Source organism: Mirounga angustirostris, unplaced genomic scaffold (genome assembly GCF_029215605.1).
Source record: "Mirounga angustirostris isolate CCGP_5_RB_7025 unplaced genomic scaffold, mMirAng1.0.hap1 SCAF_2, whole genome shotgun sequence".
Lineage (NCBI taxonomy): Eukaryota > Metazoa > Chordata > Mammalia > Carnivora > Phocidae > Mirounga > Mirounga angustirostris.
Genome location: NW_026991710.1, coordinates 16269830 through 16286778, shown reverse-complemented (window position 1 = coordinate 16286778; position 16949 = coordinate 16269830). Strand labels below are relative to the sequence as shown.

Here is a 16949-nt window from a genome sequence, read left to right as displayed (position 1 = left end):
TTTAAGCGTTTAAAAAGCAAGACACAAATGTGTGTGTGTCTGCGCAAGGGTGTGTGTTCTTACTGACTTCGTATTCAGGCAGTGACTTAAATGAAGGTTAACATTTTCATGGGGGTATTCATGTGGATATATATTCAAATGCAAAGATATACTCAAAAAACACAATCACATGGTTTAGATTTAGAGAGAAAAATGGGCTTAGGCACATGGTTCACTGACTTCAGGGGGACAGAGTATAGATTCATAATGTCAATAACACTAAGCTTTCATATATAATTTTTCTTTACCAATTCAAGGAAGAAAAATAGTTAAATGTTCTGCTGCTTTGGTTTTTGTTATTGATGAAAACCTTTTGGACACTAACTTTGAGTCAGGCACGGAGCTAAGTTGCCCATTTGGTAATAATTTTAGTTTTAAAAACATTATGCAAATTGTCTTTCCACATTGCTTGTTTACAGTATTACTCAATGAGTAGATAGCAATTGCCCTTCTTCCCCTGTACTGATTCATTGTCCAAGTTATCCATCGTCTTTTTCCTCGAGTTTAGGTAACAATGTGGCCAATAGTAGTATTTGAGCTGTACGCATTTTCAACTTAATCTTTCCAGATGATTATACACCATAAATCTATAACTTAATCCCTAAAAAACACAGCTGGTGATTTGTCTGATAATAAAGAACACTTTGACCATGCACCAGCTGTCTTCATTTTTATGTTAAAGACTACATAGGTCTTATTTTACCTCTGATGGGTCTCCATTTTCTTTTCTGTAGAAGCTTTTAGGGAATCGACCACTTCTTGGGATCCTCTTCCATCCCTATCTGATGCTATGCCCGCCTTCACCACACCCTACAGACTGTTGCTATCACTTCCTTAGTGTACTCTTTCCCTCCAAACCATTCTCCACTCCATCTTAGGGTGATTTTTCTAACATATCTCATCACACTACTACCAGGCTCCAATTGCTTCTTTGTATACTATTGTTATTAGGAGAGGTGATTCTTCAAGATCAAGCTTCCACTTTATGTTCTAGCTACCAAAAACTGCTTTAATTTCTCAAATGTATACTACCTCTAACTTTCCCGGGACTTTGCCCATGATTTTTCCTCTGTCTGTGGAGACCCCAGTTTCTCCGCCTGCCAGACACATCCTCATGCCTGGAGATTCCTTGATTCTCCCAGGCAAGCCAAGGTATTCCTTTCTCTGTATTCCCTATGTGTATTTTATTACTTATCACATGGTTTTAAAATTTTCTCTTTGTGTAGTTTCAATTCTTTGTACTGTAAACATCTTGAAGGCTTGGAGTGTGTCCTTTCATCCATAATGACTGATGCAGAGTAGGCACTCGAAAGTTTTTTTTGAGTATGTAGTGCATGAAAAAAAAATGCTATTTTTCAACATGTTCTTCTTCTGTTGCAATAATACTCATCAGACTCTTCGGATTTTTTTTTTTAAGAGAAACCAGTTGGAGTTTCTTACTTGCCTTACCACCTTAATCTCCACTCTAGTCATTTTAGTATTTCTTTCTTGCCCATCTATTTATAATTTTACCATACTTATTTTCACTTCTTAACTAATATTATAAAATTTTGATTCAGTCTTCTGTGTCTTTCTCTTAAGAAAGCCATTATAGCTTTCTGCTTAAATGATCACACATCTCAACAAAAAAGCACATAAAGTATGTGTGTATACATACATCTAACATATGTTACATATATGGCTTTTTTGTAAAGTTAGGCACAAATAACAAACAGGTAAGAAAATAAATTGAAAGGGCAACCAACAGAATGGGAGAAACTTTTCGCAAAGCATATATTTGGTAAGGGGTTAGTATTCAAAATAAATAAAGAATTAATAAAACTCAGTAGCAAAAAAGCAAATAATCCAATTTAAAATGGGCAAAGGGCTTAAATAGACATTTTTCCAAAGAAGACATACAAATGGCCAATACATACATGAAAACTCAACATTACTAGTCATCAGGGAAATGCAAATCAAAACCACAATAAGATATCACTCCAGAACTTTAGGATAGCTATTATCAAAAAGACAAGAGATATCAAATGTTGGCAAAGATGTGAAGAAAAGAAAACCCTTGTGCATTGTTGGTGGGAATGTATATTGGTGCAGCCCCTTTGGAAAACAGTACAGAAGTTCCTAAAAAAAATTAAAAACAGAACTACCACATGACCTAGCAATCTCACTCTTGGGTGTGTATCTGAAGGAAATGAAATTAATATCTTGAAGAGACGTCTGTACCCTTATGTTCACTGCAGCTTTTTGCACAGTGGCCAACATATGGGAACTACTTAAATGTCCTTGGACGAATGGATAAAAAAATGTGATATATATATGTGGGGGTGACATATATGTGTATATATGTGTATAATATATATATACACACACACACACACATATACACATTATTCAGCCACAAAAAGAAAGAAAATCCTGTCATTTGCAACAAAACAGATGAAACTGGAGGGTATTATGCTATGCGAAATAAGTCAGAGAAAGACAAATATTGCATGCCATCAATTGTATGTGGAATCTTAAAAAAAACGCCTATTTCATTGAAACAGAGAATAGAATGGTGGTTGCCAGGGGCTGTTGGGATGAGGAAATGGGAAGAGGTAGGTCAAAAGCAATAAATTTTCAGTTATAAAAAGAGTTAAGTTCTGAGGATCTAATGTACAGCATGGTGACTATAGTTAATAATAAAATACTGAGAGTAGATCTTAAGTGTTCTCACCATACACACACAAAAGAGTTAACTGTGTAAACTGTGAGGTGATGGATGTATTAATTATCTTGATCTTGACAATCACTCCACAATAAGCACATTTATGAAGTCATACACTTTAGATATATACAATTGTATTTATCAATTATTCCTCAATAAAACTGGGGGGGGGAGAAGTTGGGAGAAATAGGTAATAAATAATTTTCTTATCATGAACACATATTCTTAAAAAAAACTGATTCTGTGCATGTAATGGATATATGTAGCTTTTCAAAGATATTTCACTATTTCATTCAATAGCAATTAAAGATTGTTCAAGATACACATATGAAATTGAAAATTCTACCAAAATAAATATAGAGCACTCCAATATTATTATTATTATTATTATCAATAATGGCCTATGGAACTACAAGTAGAGTTGAATCTATAAATCTATTTTACATAATTTATCTTATGTGGAACCATGTGAGCAGCTGTTGGGATTACACTAAGCATAGCTACTGATAACCAAGAAAATGAGATATTTGTTCTGATGGAACATGATAGAGATCTTTGTTTTGTATACTGAACAATGAATTGGCTCTCTGCAATCTGTAGGAAGCTAAATTATGATGTCTTTTTCTGGGTGCTTAATTCATGATGGAATAATAGTATGAAAACTGAAGAAAATATAATTCAAAAACATGAGGAAATAAAAATAAGGATGAACAACATTTGCATGAACAACTTCTTTTATATCAAATGACTACTCATTCCATAAAATATATTGTCAGAAAAAAATCCTACTATTTTGTTTTTCTAATCGTTAACTATGTTAGCACATAATCAGAGCTGAATTACTGATTTATGTATATATTTTGATGATGGCTATATTTTGATCTTGGGATTGTTTATTTAATGACATTTCTAGACAAAATTCTATTACTTGGTAGAAGAAAAGCTAGTTTCTTTATGAGATTTGAGAGATATATACCAAATTTGTGCTACTGGAAGGATCTCAGAACCAAATATGTAAATGTACTTCTAATTCTCTACATCAAAGTAGATATGTAGAGTGATAGTTCTATATTTGAAATTAGGTTTGTGTAAAAACTTACAAAATTATTTTCTACATTACAAAAGAATTAAAAGGTTTCTGCTAACCTTTAAAGACCATATAGCTTCCTACCTTCTGTTTCAGTAGGTCTGAAGGACGTTTCTTTATCATAAAAAAGGCTTACCTACAATGCAAGATGATTTTTTTAACAGTACTTGGTCATAAATATTTCTACTAGGCATAGACTGAGAATGATGTCACATCAGTTAGCCTGCAAAGCACAAAACTGTAAACATAAAATTTAAAGCCAACAGTCATGCTATATGTTAGCCAATTCTGTGAGTGGGTCTTTAGTAAGAAAAATATCGGGGATGTGTAAAACTGCAAAATGCTAATGAGTGCTTCAGTGGTTAGCAAGTGCTCTAGTAAAACTATCAATTAAAGTAGAACTGCTAGAATTTTCACTCATAATATTTTCTTAACTCTACCTATTTTCTTTTGCACTTAAGAACCCTTAAGTTGGATGTATCTCTAAATTTTTAAATACTTTCATAGTGAAACAATTAAATACTTTCACAGTGAAAACAATGCCACTTTGAAATTATCAACCTACTTTTTATTTATCAAGGCAAACTCAGATTATGGACTATATCTTTCTTTCACACCAAATTACATTAAAAATGGTATCATTTGCTTTATTTAGATAGTTTCTGTTGCCTAGATAATAAAATCAAGGTAATTTACATGTACTGTAATATTAGTTGAACTGCATGCTGCATTTTTTAAATTTATTTTCAAAATTTTGGCATATGAGTAGAAAATCAGCCAATTATACAACATGATAGCTGTCCTACTAGCTGGGACATTACTAAGTGCATGATAAATAATTAAAAAGTCACCCTTGATTTCATAACTCTCATAATAATCTAGTATAGAATGCGCAATTTAAAAACATCTTAATCAAATCAAACTTCGGTATCCCTACCTATAGAAAGTCAGATGACTTTGACCTACAGTATGTGGATTCAATTTGGCAAGTATTATTTATTAGAATTAAGGATTCAAAAATTTGGAAGGGGCAAATACAGAAATAGCCTGCAAAAAGGTTAAATGTATATGGGAAGAGTGTTTGTCTAAACAGAAATGGAGGGAAAAAACAAGCACTTTAGAAGTTATATTCAGCATCATAAATGTAGGTTGTAATACGATATAACATTCAGGAGCCCTCTTTTCTTTCACTTCTTTATGCATGCAAATGATCCAGAGGTAACAAAGGAAGCAAAAGTACTCCCAAACCTCACATCTAACCTCCGTCATTGTGAATCTCTTTGAAAGAACCTTCTTTATTGCTGGCAGAGTAAAAGCAGACCAGTAGTTTACACAATGATGAGCTTCCTTTCCATTTTACCTATTTGAATGGCATGCCCAGGAAAATGTATTATAGCTTCTGAGAATTTCCAATCCATCTCAGAAAACGTTGAAACAACCTGCAGAAGACCTGGGCTGAGAACTTTGCTACCATCTTTTCCCTTCCCATAATTTGAACTTCTTCCTGACCTTCTTCTGTAAACAAAAGAATTGCATGGTTTCCAACTTCTGAGCCTTAAACAAGCCACCAAGAGTGAAGGCAGGAGGGCAGAAGAGTAAACAAGATGTACTAAATTGTTACAACCCATGTTCTTACTATTTTCCATGATTTATGGAACTTCTGCATAATGGTTTGAACAGGTGATATGCCACAGAAAATCTATAACTAGATTGAAGAGAACTAAATGTCTACTTTGTAACAATCCATCATCTCATATTCAAAATTTTATATCTCAAACATGATTTAAGAAATTAATTCTGAGGATGTGATATATAGAAAATCAATTTGCTATTAATAATTCTGTTGCCATGGGCCAGATTCTGAAGACTTGCCTCAGGCTTTCCATCTGTATGAAAAGAAGGTTTTAACCAGCAGAGTTCAAAGCAGCAAAGTGCTGGGAAGATCTCAGGGAGGGCAAAAGCTTCTTCTTCTTCTTTTTTTTTTTTTTAAAGATTTTATTTATTTATTTGAGACAGAGAGAATGAGAGACAGAGAGCATGAGAGGGAGGAGGGTCAGAGGGAGAAGCAGACTCCCTGCCGAGCAGGGGGAGCCGGATGCGGGACTCGATCCCGGGACTCCAGGATTACGACCTGAGCCGAAGGCAGTCGCTCAACCAACTGAGCCACCCAGGCGCCCCGAGGGCAAAAGCTTCTTTCTTTTAAACTAACTTTATTCTATACATGTTCTATTTTCCCCCTTTATCTTCATTAGTCTGTATTCCTTTGTCACATTTTCTGTTTACCATGAAGAATGGAGGCTTGGAGGCTCTCCAGAATGTGTGCACTGGACCCCTTTTATTTGTCCCCAACATTGTCCTTTTCCCCATCACCACTACACCAAGTGTCGGTGCAGAAATTGTGAGGAAAATAGACAGTCCTGCCCTGAGTTTGCAGGCTATTCAGCATAGTCTGACATTAATCACAATATCAAATTACACCACGATAAGTTCTATGCAGATAAAATCCAGGGAGGTATGAGAATATGTCACAGAGAATAGGAGAGACGACACTATGGTAATTGTTGGTAGAAAGTAACGTGAAACAGCTCTCACTTTTGTACATGTTCTTATCCTTTAATGCCTGTCTTTATGTGCCTTCTGTGTTCTCTTCATATGTAAGTTTCTCAAAGCTTTTCTTGCCCTGTTTTTCCTGAGTATCAGTCAGCCTTTTCTTCTGATTTTTTCAATTCCTCTTCTACAATATCCCAAAAAGCTCATGCCATGTTTACCTTTCTTTTGCAGCTAGATCAGTGAAAGAACATGAGAGCTATGGAATCAAATAAATCTCAGACTGAGGCCATTTTAGCCACTTCACAATTTTAACACTTTGAACAAGATTTCTTAACATTTCTGACTTCATTAAAAAACAAAACAAAACAAACAAACAAAAAAACCCCAGCAGACTGAAGTTGTCAGTCTTTGAGGGATTTGAGGCAAATGTCTATAGGCTTCATCACAGAAGAAATATGGCCTTAGAGAAAGAAGACATCTAAGACTTATCTGTAGGATGATTGAATCAATTAATGTATCTAAAGAAGGAGGCTACCCATTGGATACTGACTGGGTCAGCCTAGAACAGAGAAAAAAGGAGCTCTCAGACACCTGTGGAGAGTGGAATCCAAGCCAGTATGGGGAACAGGCAAATTTAATGAATGAATTTTAAGTATTTATAGCCCATTTTAGCTCTTTCTATTAACTATCCTATTAATTAACTTTTCTCTTACTTATTGTATGCTTAAAAAGCACCATTTCTTTTTCCTACAGGGAGAGAAAAGGCTGTTCTTTCAGTTTTTATTTTTAATTTTGTTTAATATGGCTCCTTTTATTACTTTTTAAACATATTTTATTTTATTTTTATTTTAAGTAGGCCCTATGCCCAATGTAGGGCTTGAACTCACGGTCCTGAGATCAAGAGGCAGATGCTCCACTGACTGAGACAGCCAGCCACTTCTAGCTCCTTTTAAAGATCAATTTGCTGTAAATGCTTAATATCCATTTACTCAGTAAATATTTATTTTATATTTATCATCTGCCTATCATGTGCCATGTACTAGATTTGTTGCTGGGTATTCAGTGGTGATCAGAACAGAACTCATTCCTGCCTCTGCCTTCAGTAGAAGCTTCAGAGCTTCTACTTCAGTAGGGAAGAGAGACGTTTAGATGAACATACACAATATTATGTATATAAAATATATAAGTAACGTATATTTTATATATAAACATATATAAACAAAATGTAATAGCTAGGTGCAGTCAAAATAAGATTCCTAGCCTGCAAATGAGATGACAGATCCTGGAGCATAGTATGATCATTAGGATGATAAGGCCTCTTGGAGAAATCCACCAACATTTATCTAGCATATGTCCCTGCATTGATTTTCCTATTTTATTTAATTTCCATAAATACCCGCATCAAAAGTCAATGAGAAGATAGTAGGAAAGGAAAAATGAAGGGGGGGAAATCAGAGGGGGAGATGAACCATGAGAGACTATGGACTCTGAGAAACAAACTGAGGGATCTAGAGGGGAGGGGGGTGGGAGGATGGGTTAGCCCGGTGATGGGTATTAAAGAGGGCACGTATTGAATGGAGCACTGGGTGTTATACGCAAACAATGAATCATGGAACACTACATCAAAAACTAATGATGTAATGTATGGTGATTAATATAACATAATAAAATAAAATTTAAAAAAAAAAGGTCAATGAGAAGATCATATGATATAATGTGTGTACAGTGTCCAACACTGTTAGATAAATGTTGGTCTCCTATCTGTTCTTCGGCAAATTATTCCAATTCTAACTTTAAAAGAACGTTTCCCATCTACCTTAACAAATAATTGTTTGAGCAAGTACCAGAAGTGTGAAATTATGGTTGTAAGTGCAACGCAGAAGAAAGAAAAGAATGAGTCAAGTTCTTCTACCTAGAATAATAGGCAGTAGATCACTCCTATATGGAGCACGTACATACTTTCTTTTTGTTACAATTCTATTATGAGACAGTGGCAGGAATAAAGGCATACCACACATAGAAGGAAATCAATTCAACAGCGTTGAATGGAATGTCTGATAAACTGCAGTAAAGCAATTCTACTTATAACTTATGGTAAAATCTAGATTAAAACTTATTTGAAAATATGGAGGGAGTTTTTAATTTCCAGCTCATCATGTATTAAAAAACTGGAATCTATAAAAATGAAGAAAGATGTTGTATAGCTCTACTTCCACATTTTATGAATCTAACTGATGTTCTTTATACTAATAAAAATAAAAGAGTAATAAAAGAAAGGAGTTACTAAGCCAGTAAGTTATGCCACTATAATGAATGGCAATGGGGTATTTTGTTGGAGTTGAAGATCAATATGATTTATTACCAGATGCTCTACTGATAAAGCTGATAATGTAATAATCAGAGATGTGAAATTCACCTAGAGCTTCACATATGTTGTCATCTCTACTTATAAATTTAATTTATTGTAGCTTTATCTGATACACCACCTCCTCAATACAGGCAAACCTGATGGGACATTATTATTTAGTGTAACTTTTATGTTACTAAATTTCACGATAATACAAAATCTATAGAGCATACAAAATAGAAGAAACGCTCTGTTGCAAAAAATGAAATAGACTACATGAGATAAACTACTTTAAATGTCACACATTACTTTCGGTCTGTTATATCTACAACTCACTGTTCTTTTGTCAACGCACGGTGGTGTTTTGTTCTTTCCTATAATCAGGATTTGATCCACACACTTTTGTGTCCAGGATGATTGTGCTCCCACAGAGATCTTACTAACTCTCACACTCTCATCTCTCTCTCTAAACCCATGTCTCTGACTACCTAATGATTGCAGCTTTCTGCATCTTCAAATCAATCCAAGTCTGTCCTTTACAGTGACAACTGTCTTTTTTTCAAAACACCCTTTCTCAGCCAAACTCAGCCCCTTCCTTGCTCACTCTGGCCCTCTGTTGCTCTTACTTCTGTTGGGTTTCTCTTCTATCGCACTCCTTTCTATTCACTACTTCATGGATTTAACCACCAACTTTTATTTCATAGTATTAATTACTCCAAAATCTTTGCCTCAAGTTCTTGTCTTGCTCCAGGCTACTATGGTCTGTATTATTTTACCATCCCCTAAAAATCCCATTGGCACCTCAGGATTTCACACGTTTTGTTCACCACCATCTTCTTTCCCAATTTTTGTCCTGTCCTTCAGCCTCTTCTATCCTATCCAATGATAAAACCACCAATTCCCCATCCCTAATACTTGAAATTCTGACATCATCTTTGGTTCATTTTTCTCCATTAGTCCCTCATCTCACCAAATGCCAAATCCCATGAATTCTGTTCCTGTATTAACTACCATACCCACTTCTGCATCATCATTCCTACTGCTACTTAGCTCCTGCTCTTAGGACATCTCCCCTCCATCAACATGATAGCCACCTAAAGAGGCCTCAGCCTGGCAGTCTGTCCTTTTGCCAACCACTGGCACACAGCTGTCATATTAATTCTTGGAGATTCAGATGAAAACTCCTGTAATCGAATGCATTCCAAATAAAGACTTAGATCCTTATACCATACAAGGCCCTCCATGAATTGGCTCCAACCTACCCTTCCAGTTTTATCTTCCTGCACTCGCTCGGGTTCCAAAAGCCACATTGAGCTCCTGTTTGGTTGTGTCTTGCATTTCCATTCTTATTGCCAATGCTTCTGATATTCTATTCATTTTGAAAGCCCTTTCCTCATTTCTGCATTTCCATTCCCTGCCCATCCTTCAAGGCCTACCTCAGATGTTACTTTTTATATGAAGGCTTCGACGATGGAGGTATCACTTACTGAATTACTACTATTTACTAAACACATAAAGCTCTACGTGTGTTCTTTCATTTCAAATTAACAACAACCCTTAGGATCAGAGGAGGAGACAGTCTCACAGAGGATAAATAACTTGCCTACAGTCTCACAGATAGTGAATTGTAGGTGGACCTGTGGGTCTGACTAAAGCTTGCTGCCTTTGATTAACCACTGTAACTTGACCTCCACTTTACACCTCTGTTTAGCTACCTTGAACCTCATTTGTTCCTCTCTTACAAACATGTATTAATTTGTACCTCATTTCATAGCTTTTAATTTGCACGTCAAATTTGCTAGTCACTTGGAAAATCTCTGGAAAATTCATGCTGCCTTTTCTATAGTAAGGGTTTACTTAATAAATGCTCTTGCCTGAATAGATGAATATACTATTCCCCTATTTGAAAACTTACTATGTCTTTCTGCTATCTAGTTTATCGTATATTACAAATATTACATCTTCTGACTAAGACAGAAGTCCTTCAATAATCTGCGGCTTTAAAATTATATGGCTATGTCTTTTCTGAGGTATTATTTTCCATGATGCCCCAACATGCACCTGTTACTCTAATTAGGCTTGACTGTGCAATCTCTAAAACATAATGCTCCCCACCACCTCCGTCTTTCATTCCTGATGTTTCTCTTTTATGGAATGTCACCTGCCTCTTCCAAAACCATATATTATTCTTTTTCCAAAGATCAGCTAAAAAATACTTATAAATGCCTTTGATGAGCAAAACTAAAATTTTGATGATAATAAGATTATGTGCACACGTTATTTCATGTCTGTGTCAAACCTCCACAGATTCTAGAATCTTTACAGATTACACTGCAAAAGATCTTACACTGCAAAGCTCTAAGCATACTTTTAAACACCTATTAGATACTTTAAATAATGTTAATGGGTCTTGTGAATTAGTTGGTCTCATATAAAGCAAATTAAAGCAACGAACTGGCAAAAAACTAATAGTTTTCGAAAATAACTTAATTTTTGTGCCTACTCTGTAGACTTAAATGAAGTTAGGCTTATTTTATCATTTTAAACTAAAATGCCTCTAAAACAATAACATGATAGGTTGAAAGGTTAAGAGGTGCTGTCTTAGTTAATAGATATTGAAGTAAAGATTTTCCAATGCTTACTTCTCAAGGTGGAAAGAGCAGTTCATTTTACATCTTAAATGACCTTGTTTTACCCCCATGACTTATATTTGGCAAGAACAAATGCACACAGCAGCTGCATACAAAATAGAAATACTTTGTCAAGACAATTTAACTTTTGATAGAGATAGCCATTGGGTCACATAGGTTAACATGCTCACTAATTTAAAAATCTTATATATTCTGACTTTATAATTTTATCCTTTTTACACTTTGTGGTAGACTATACAATAGTTCCAACAAAATAGTGAAACTGCATTTAAAACGCGAGCTCTTGAGGAGGAGGTTATCTTGTTTCTATGATTTATTACCTCAGTTCAGTCCTTCTATTATTTCCTCACTAGAAGCTAAACATGGACAGGAGGAGCAGATCTATAGACCCAAATGGTCAGACTACATATACCTACTCTTATTTTTCCTAAATAGCCTGGTAACAGCTTCCCAAGGAAAGGGCAAGTACTATTTATCCTTCAAACACGTTCCTTTTCATTCTACCTATGTTAAGAGAAAGAAAGACCCTAGCCCCTCCAACAAGATATTTCATTAAGCAGAGTCAGGCTCAATGTAATTCTGAAAGGAATATTTGTCTAAACTGATTGATCCCATTGGCCTTCAAGAAACCTAGAAGCTCTAAAGAAAGTCAGGGTTTGGGTCACTGTGGAGGTGGAAAGATGAGAGGAAATTTCAGGGCACATACATTTCTGTGATGGTCTCTGGCAGATTCGTGGGGATCTCAGTGAGAGCTTTCCCACGACAGTCTACGATATTGTTGCTACACGTACAAGGAGCTGGACAGTGCAGAACACTGCAAGAAGGAGCCATAAAGGACTGGTGACCTGCAAGAGAAAGAGATGGCAATGATATTTTCCCTCCGAAACCGCAGATCGTGAAACACATGAGCTTATCTCAAACAACCAAAGCATGTTACTTAACACAGATATATTTCTCTAAATATCTGAGCATAAAATTGGTCCTGTAGTTCTAGGATATATTTTAGGCAGCATGCATTTATAGTTCTGGGCCAACACTCAGATGAAGCAAATGAGATTCTTAAAACTATGAAAATGATCATTTTTCAGAGTTGAAATAATTGTTAAGAAAGGCTAACCTCAGACCTGAAACTGGAATTTGATTCAAAACTATTCTGAGTTCCAAAAAAAGCAGCAGTTTCAGACTAACCTAGATTTCACTTCCGATACGCTTAAATAGAGTTCGGTTTTTATTAAACTTAAGTAGCATAACTTACTCTACCCTCAAAAAAAAGAAAGGAAAACAGTAACATTTTCCTCTTGGAGGGTATAACTGTTGATTCTAAGTAAGTAATCATGCACCAATAAATGAGGGGAAAATTAGATCTTGCTAATAAGTTGGATGTCTTGAGAGGTTCAACATTTGTGCTTTCTTTGAAGTTATTATAATAATTTGTAACATGCCATTCCGTAATTGTTAATCTAGACAGTTCTTTTATTCAGCTTCACATGGCCTACAACGTTAGCGTTAAGTAGTTACCTGCAGGCATATATTTTTACTACTCAGTATTCGGAAACAAAACTGTTTTGAAATGAGATTTCACTGTTGGGATGACGAACAACAGAATGTCGGCCGTGTTGTAGGAATGGGCATCTGCACACACTTGACTACTGGAGCAAGGGGACAGCCCTCTCTGATCTGCAGCAAGAGGGCCTGAGCGGTCGCGTAGGCCAGGGAGACGCTGCAGGCTCCTTACTAACCCAAGCCCTCTGAACAAGCTCTCAAACCTTACAAAAAATAGTCTCAGTCTAAAAAAGAAAGGTGAACTTGCCTTCTTCCTCATCTAGAAAACAGGAAGGGAAAAGTGAAGAGAGAAAAAAGTGGTTAGTAACGAACTGTTAGTCATTTCATTATTTAATTTTTTAAAAAAGCAATCAGACCTGAAGAGAACATTCCCATTCCATGACATTATAGGAAAATTTTGTCTGGGTTATAAAAAGTATGGAAAAATACATAAAAAGTTCTAAAAGACAACAATAAATCAGAATCCTCTTTAAGTACTTCTTCTTGTGCCTCCTTTAAGGGACAATTTTGATGCATTACGTATATTTAAAAATGTTGTGTTACTGTATTTTGAACAGACACTTCTGAAGCAAAGCCAGCCCTGTATTTATAAAATAAGATATATGTTAATATGTATCAGATACTATTAACATATTATTTTATAAATAAATATAAATATAAACATAAATATCAATATATATGCATTGGTAACCAGCCTGCCTAGGTTGAGATCCTTGGACTCAGCTATGCAATCTTGGACAAGGCTACTTAGCATCTTTTTCTCAGCGTTTTCATCTCTAGTATAAAGATAATATTACATTTCACTACAGTTGTGATGAGGGAGGTGAAATGAGGTACATATATGTGAAATACCTAGATAGAAAGAACTAAGTGAATGTGACTTCCTGATATTTTACATAGGTTATGTCTTATTTTTGTTTCCAGATTTTCATCACTAAAGCTAGTCATTTATCTTTTAGAAGTAGAGGTGAACCACTAGTATTCACGAAAAGTACTTTGCCACTCTGCAACTACAGTTGAGCTACTTTTTAAAAATTTCCCAGCAGCGATCCAGGATTAACCATATTTCCAATTGTTAACAGAAAAGCAGACGGACATTATTACTTAATGGGAAAATAAGCAGCAAACAGAATTAAAGTCTAGGAATTTCCTCAATTTCCCCAGGAGTAAAAATTTAGAAATCTTTCATCCTAACTTCAGAGGACTCTGTCCTTGCCAATCACGCACACACATCTTAGAACCTGTTCTCAATGGCGCCAAAACCGAGGACTCCCATGGAGTGATTAGTGCACAATTGCACACGTTAGTGAGCAACACGGAAACTCTGAGAGCATGCATTCTCCACAGTTCTCCGTAAAATAAGACGACAACATAAAGGTTCATTCTCCCTTACCACTGCAGACAAATTCGCGTTTTTGCACCTCAGCTACATTATGGCCCCGCAGGTGGGATGGGCCCATACACTGAGTGTAGAGACCAACCCGGGGCCTCTGGCGCAACCAGTCAGACAGCCAGGCCAGGTGGCAGTCGCAATACAGATTGTTCGAGTGCAGTCGACTAGAGAAGAAAAAGACAAGTTTAAAGCAAGAAAACAGAAGACGGTTACTTCAAAAATTGAAAAAGAAAGTCTTAATAATAATCTATAGCTTTATTTCTTAACATGTCAGTAGACAAAGCATAGGAAATCCCAACCTAATTAGTTTTCTAAAAATTAAACTGGTGTAAAACCACAGAATTGAATTTCTCTTCATTTACCTCTGAGCTAAGCCAACATCCAGGAGCTTGAACATGACCATAAGAATGGTTTCTCTATGTTCACTCAAAAGGGTAAGAAGAAAGAGAGATGTCCAAGGCGAATTGCTCTGCAGTCCCAATATACTGACAGCCAGTTGGGGTGGTGGGGGAAAGGAGAGGTAATAGGTAGGGCAGGGGTGGGGGCCTGTTAATAGAAGTTGTGGCTCCCAATATGAATTATCAGTTAGTCCTGCTGTTGTTGGTTTCTGGAGGAACTGCTTGCAAATTCTTTTTAGAGGGTCACTTTCGTTTTTTGCAGAACAAGATAGAATAATAATTCAATAAAAAACACTTCTTTCATGTCCCTATTCTGATTTCCTTCTTTTTGTTTAATAGCAGAAAAAAGGGATTAGCTGCTTTTGGCTCTTGGGACCCTATTCTCAAAGAGCAGGAACTGAAATGAAAAGACATAAATGGCTGGGAGTGAAGGAATTAAGTGAGCCCCCCTCTCTGTGTTGGCAGGGATCCACACCAGAGCATGGATCCATTCCAAGTGGCAAATAGCACTTTTCCATTAATAAAATATCAGACAAATGTATCCACTAAATTAGGTAAATGACTTCAAATTGGCTTTTATGTTTTCTCAAACTAAAGAAAAGGACATCCAAAGCTATAAATCAAAGCATCATTTCCAGAATCATCTATGACACAGTAATACCATTTTAGTCCTTTTTAGCTGATGTGCTCAATTCTAACCCAATAACAGTAATGGATATTAAAACATGGAACTCAGTCCAGAAAGATAATTGGACCATAAAAATGGAATTTTTAAGTAGCAATGATAATATAGAATAATGAAACAACCAAAGCAAGGGAATTTCAAGTTAGATGACTGTTTTACATTCTCCTTGAGCCTGAAGGTATGGAACAGACTGTCTTGCATCAAAACTTAAATGACGTGCCACCGAACAAAAAGCTACATTTTGCGAAAGCTGGGTCACCTCCAGCTCAGTTTGCTTGGAAGTTAGAGTGGCATCCTTTGGAAACCACATAGCACATGCCACCTCGTTGTTCTAGAAATATTTTCATCTGAACCAAGCACGTTACAATGATTCAATTCGGTGTGCCAAATCTGAAGTGAGAAAAGAACATAAAGCCTGATTAGCAAGACAAACTGTAATGGATTTCTATAGGAAAATAGGCACACTATCAGAAATGCAGATGATAGACACTTCCACATTCTTAGTGGCCTCGCTTTTGACACTAAAGAGGTTGTCCACTGTGTGTTTTCTAAAAAAAAAATTAGCTTAAAGTCAATGATTAAGAAATGAATTTCATCAAATATAGTCTGAGTGAACTGATCTATTCATTTGGAATTCAAATGGAATTTATGTTATACCTGCATACTTTCAGAATTCCTTTATTTTGTTAAATCTTATTCCAAGGAAAAGATAATGATGTGTTGTATCATACATAGAACATAAAATTTCGTGACAAAAAAAGAGGACATTTAGATTGGTATTACCCATTAAAAAGCTGGCAATTAAATGTTTTTTCATTAAAGAGAAAAAATAAATGTAATATGTTTCCAGTTATAAACTATAGTAAACTGAAAGTTATTTTGAAAACCCAAGCAGCACATATTTTTTTCAAGAAGCTCAATGCTTTGCTTATGTTTCCCACCATTTCCCACATGTTGTATATAACATATTTTTGAGGCCAGGGTGATTCTTAAACCCAGTTCAAACGAGATTTATCTCTGAAAATGCTTTAACTAACTATCCCCACCCTGGGCTTTAAAGTTAATTTTCCCCAAAAGAAAAAAAAAATAGCTGTAGCAAATGCTTTATTAGAGAACAAGTTTTTATTCACCTAAAATATTTTAATGTTCATCTCTTGAAAAGATATTTTTAAATATAAATGCTGCCACAACTTCGTTATAGAAGGACTGGAGGGTTATGCTGTAATTTTACATTACAAAGAATGTAGGAGATTCAGTTTAGCTTTATTAGGTCTGCTTGCTATACAGTAATAAAATCATAAAGATTTACCATTTATCATTTCTGACAGCCAATCAAGGAGTCTTACATTTCTTAATGAAATGTGACCTCCACAATAGCTCAAAGTAAACGTTCCCCCCCACCTTCCCATAATGTGTATCATTTAAAAGAAAGCTTTCATGTTTTCAGAATGATAGTTCATTTATTCAAATATCATATCTAGCACTTTTTTAAAAAAGTGGCATTTTCCTTCTCTACCCCATTATGAACTCAT

The 16949-nt window shown here is 35.6% G+C and overlaps 1 protein-coding gene across 6 annotated transcripts in view; it reads right to left on the bottom strand.

Moving 5' to 3' along the window:
• SLIT2 (slit guidance ligand 2) overlaps nucleotides 1-16949 on the bottom strand; it is a 365106-nt gene that overhangs the window by 118081 nt on the left and 230076 nt on the right. For all 6 annotated transcript variants that reach the window (XR_010409316.1, XR_010409317.1, XM_045881403.3 and 3 more), the window contains 2 exons: nucleotides 14335-14498; nucleotides 12085-12223 (listed from right to left, as the gene is read on the bottom strand). Coding sequence is in view for 4 of the 6 variants with exons in the window: in XM_045881403.3 (XP_045737359.1) it covers nucleotides 12085-12223; nucleotides 14335-14498 (303 nt within the window). In the remaining 2 variants the exon portion in view is untranslated. The remainder of the gene's footprint in view (nucleotides 1-12084; nucleotides 12224-14334; nucleotides 14499-16949) is intronic.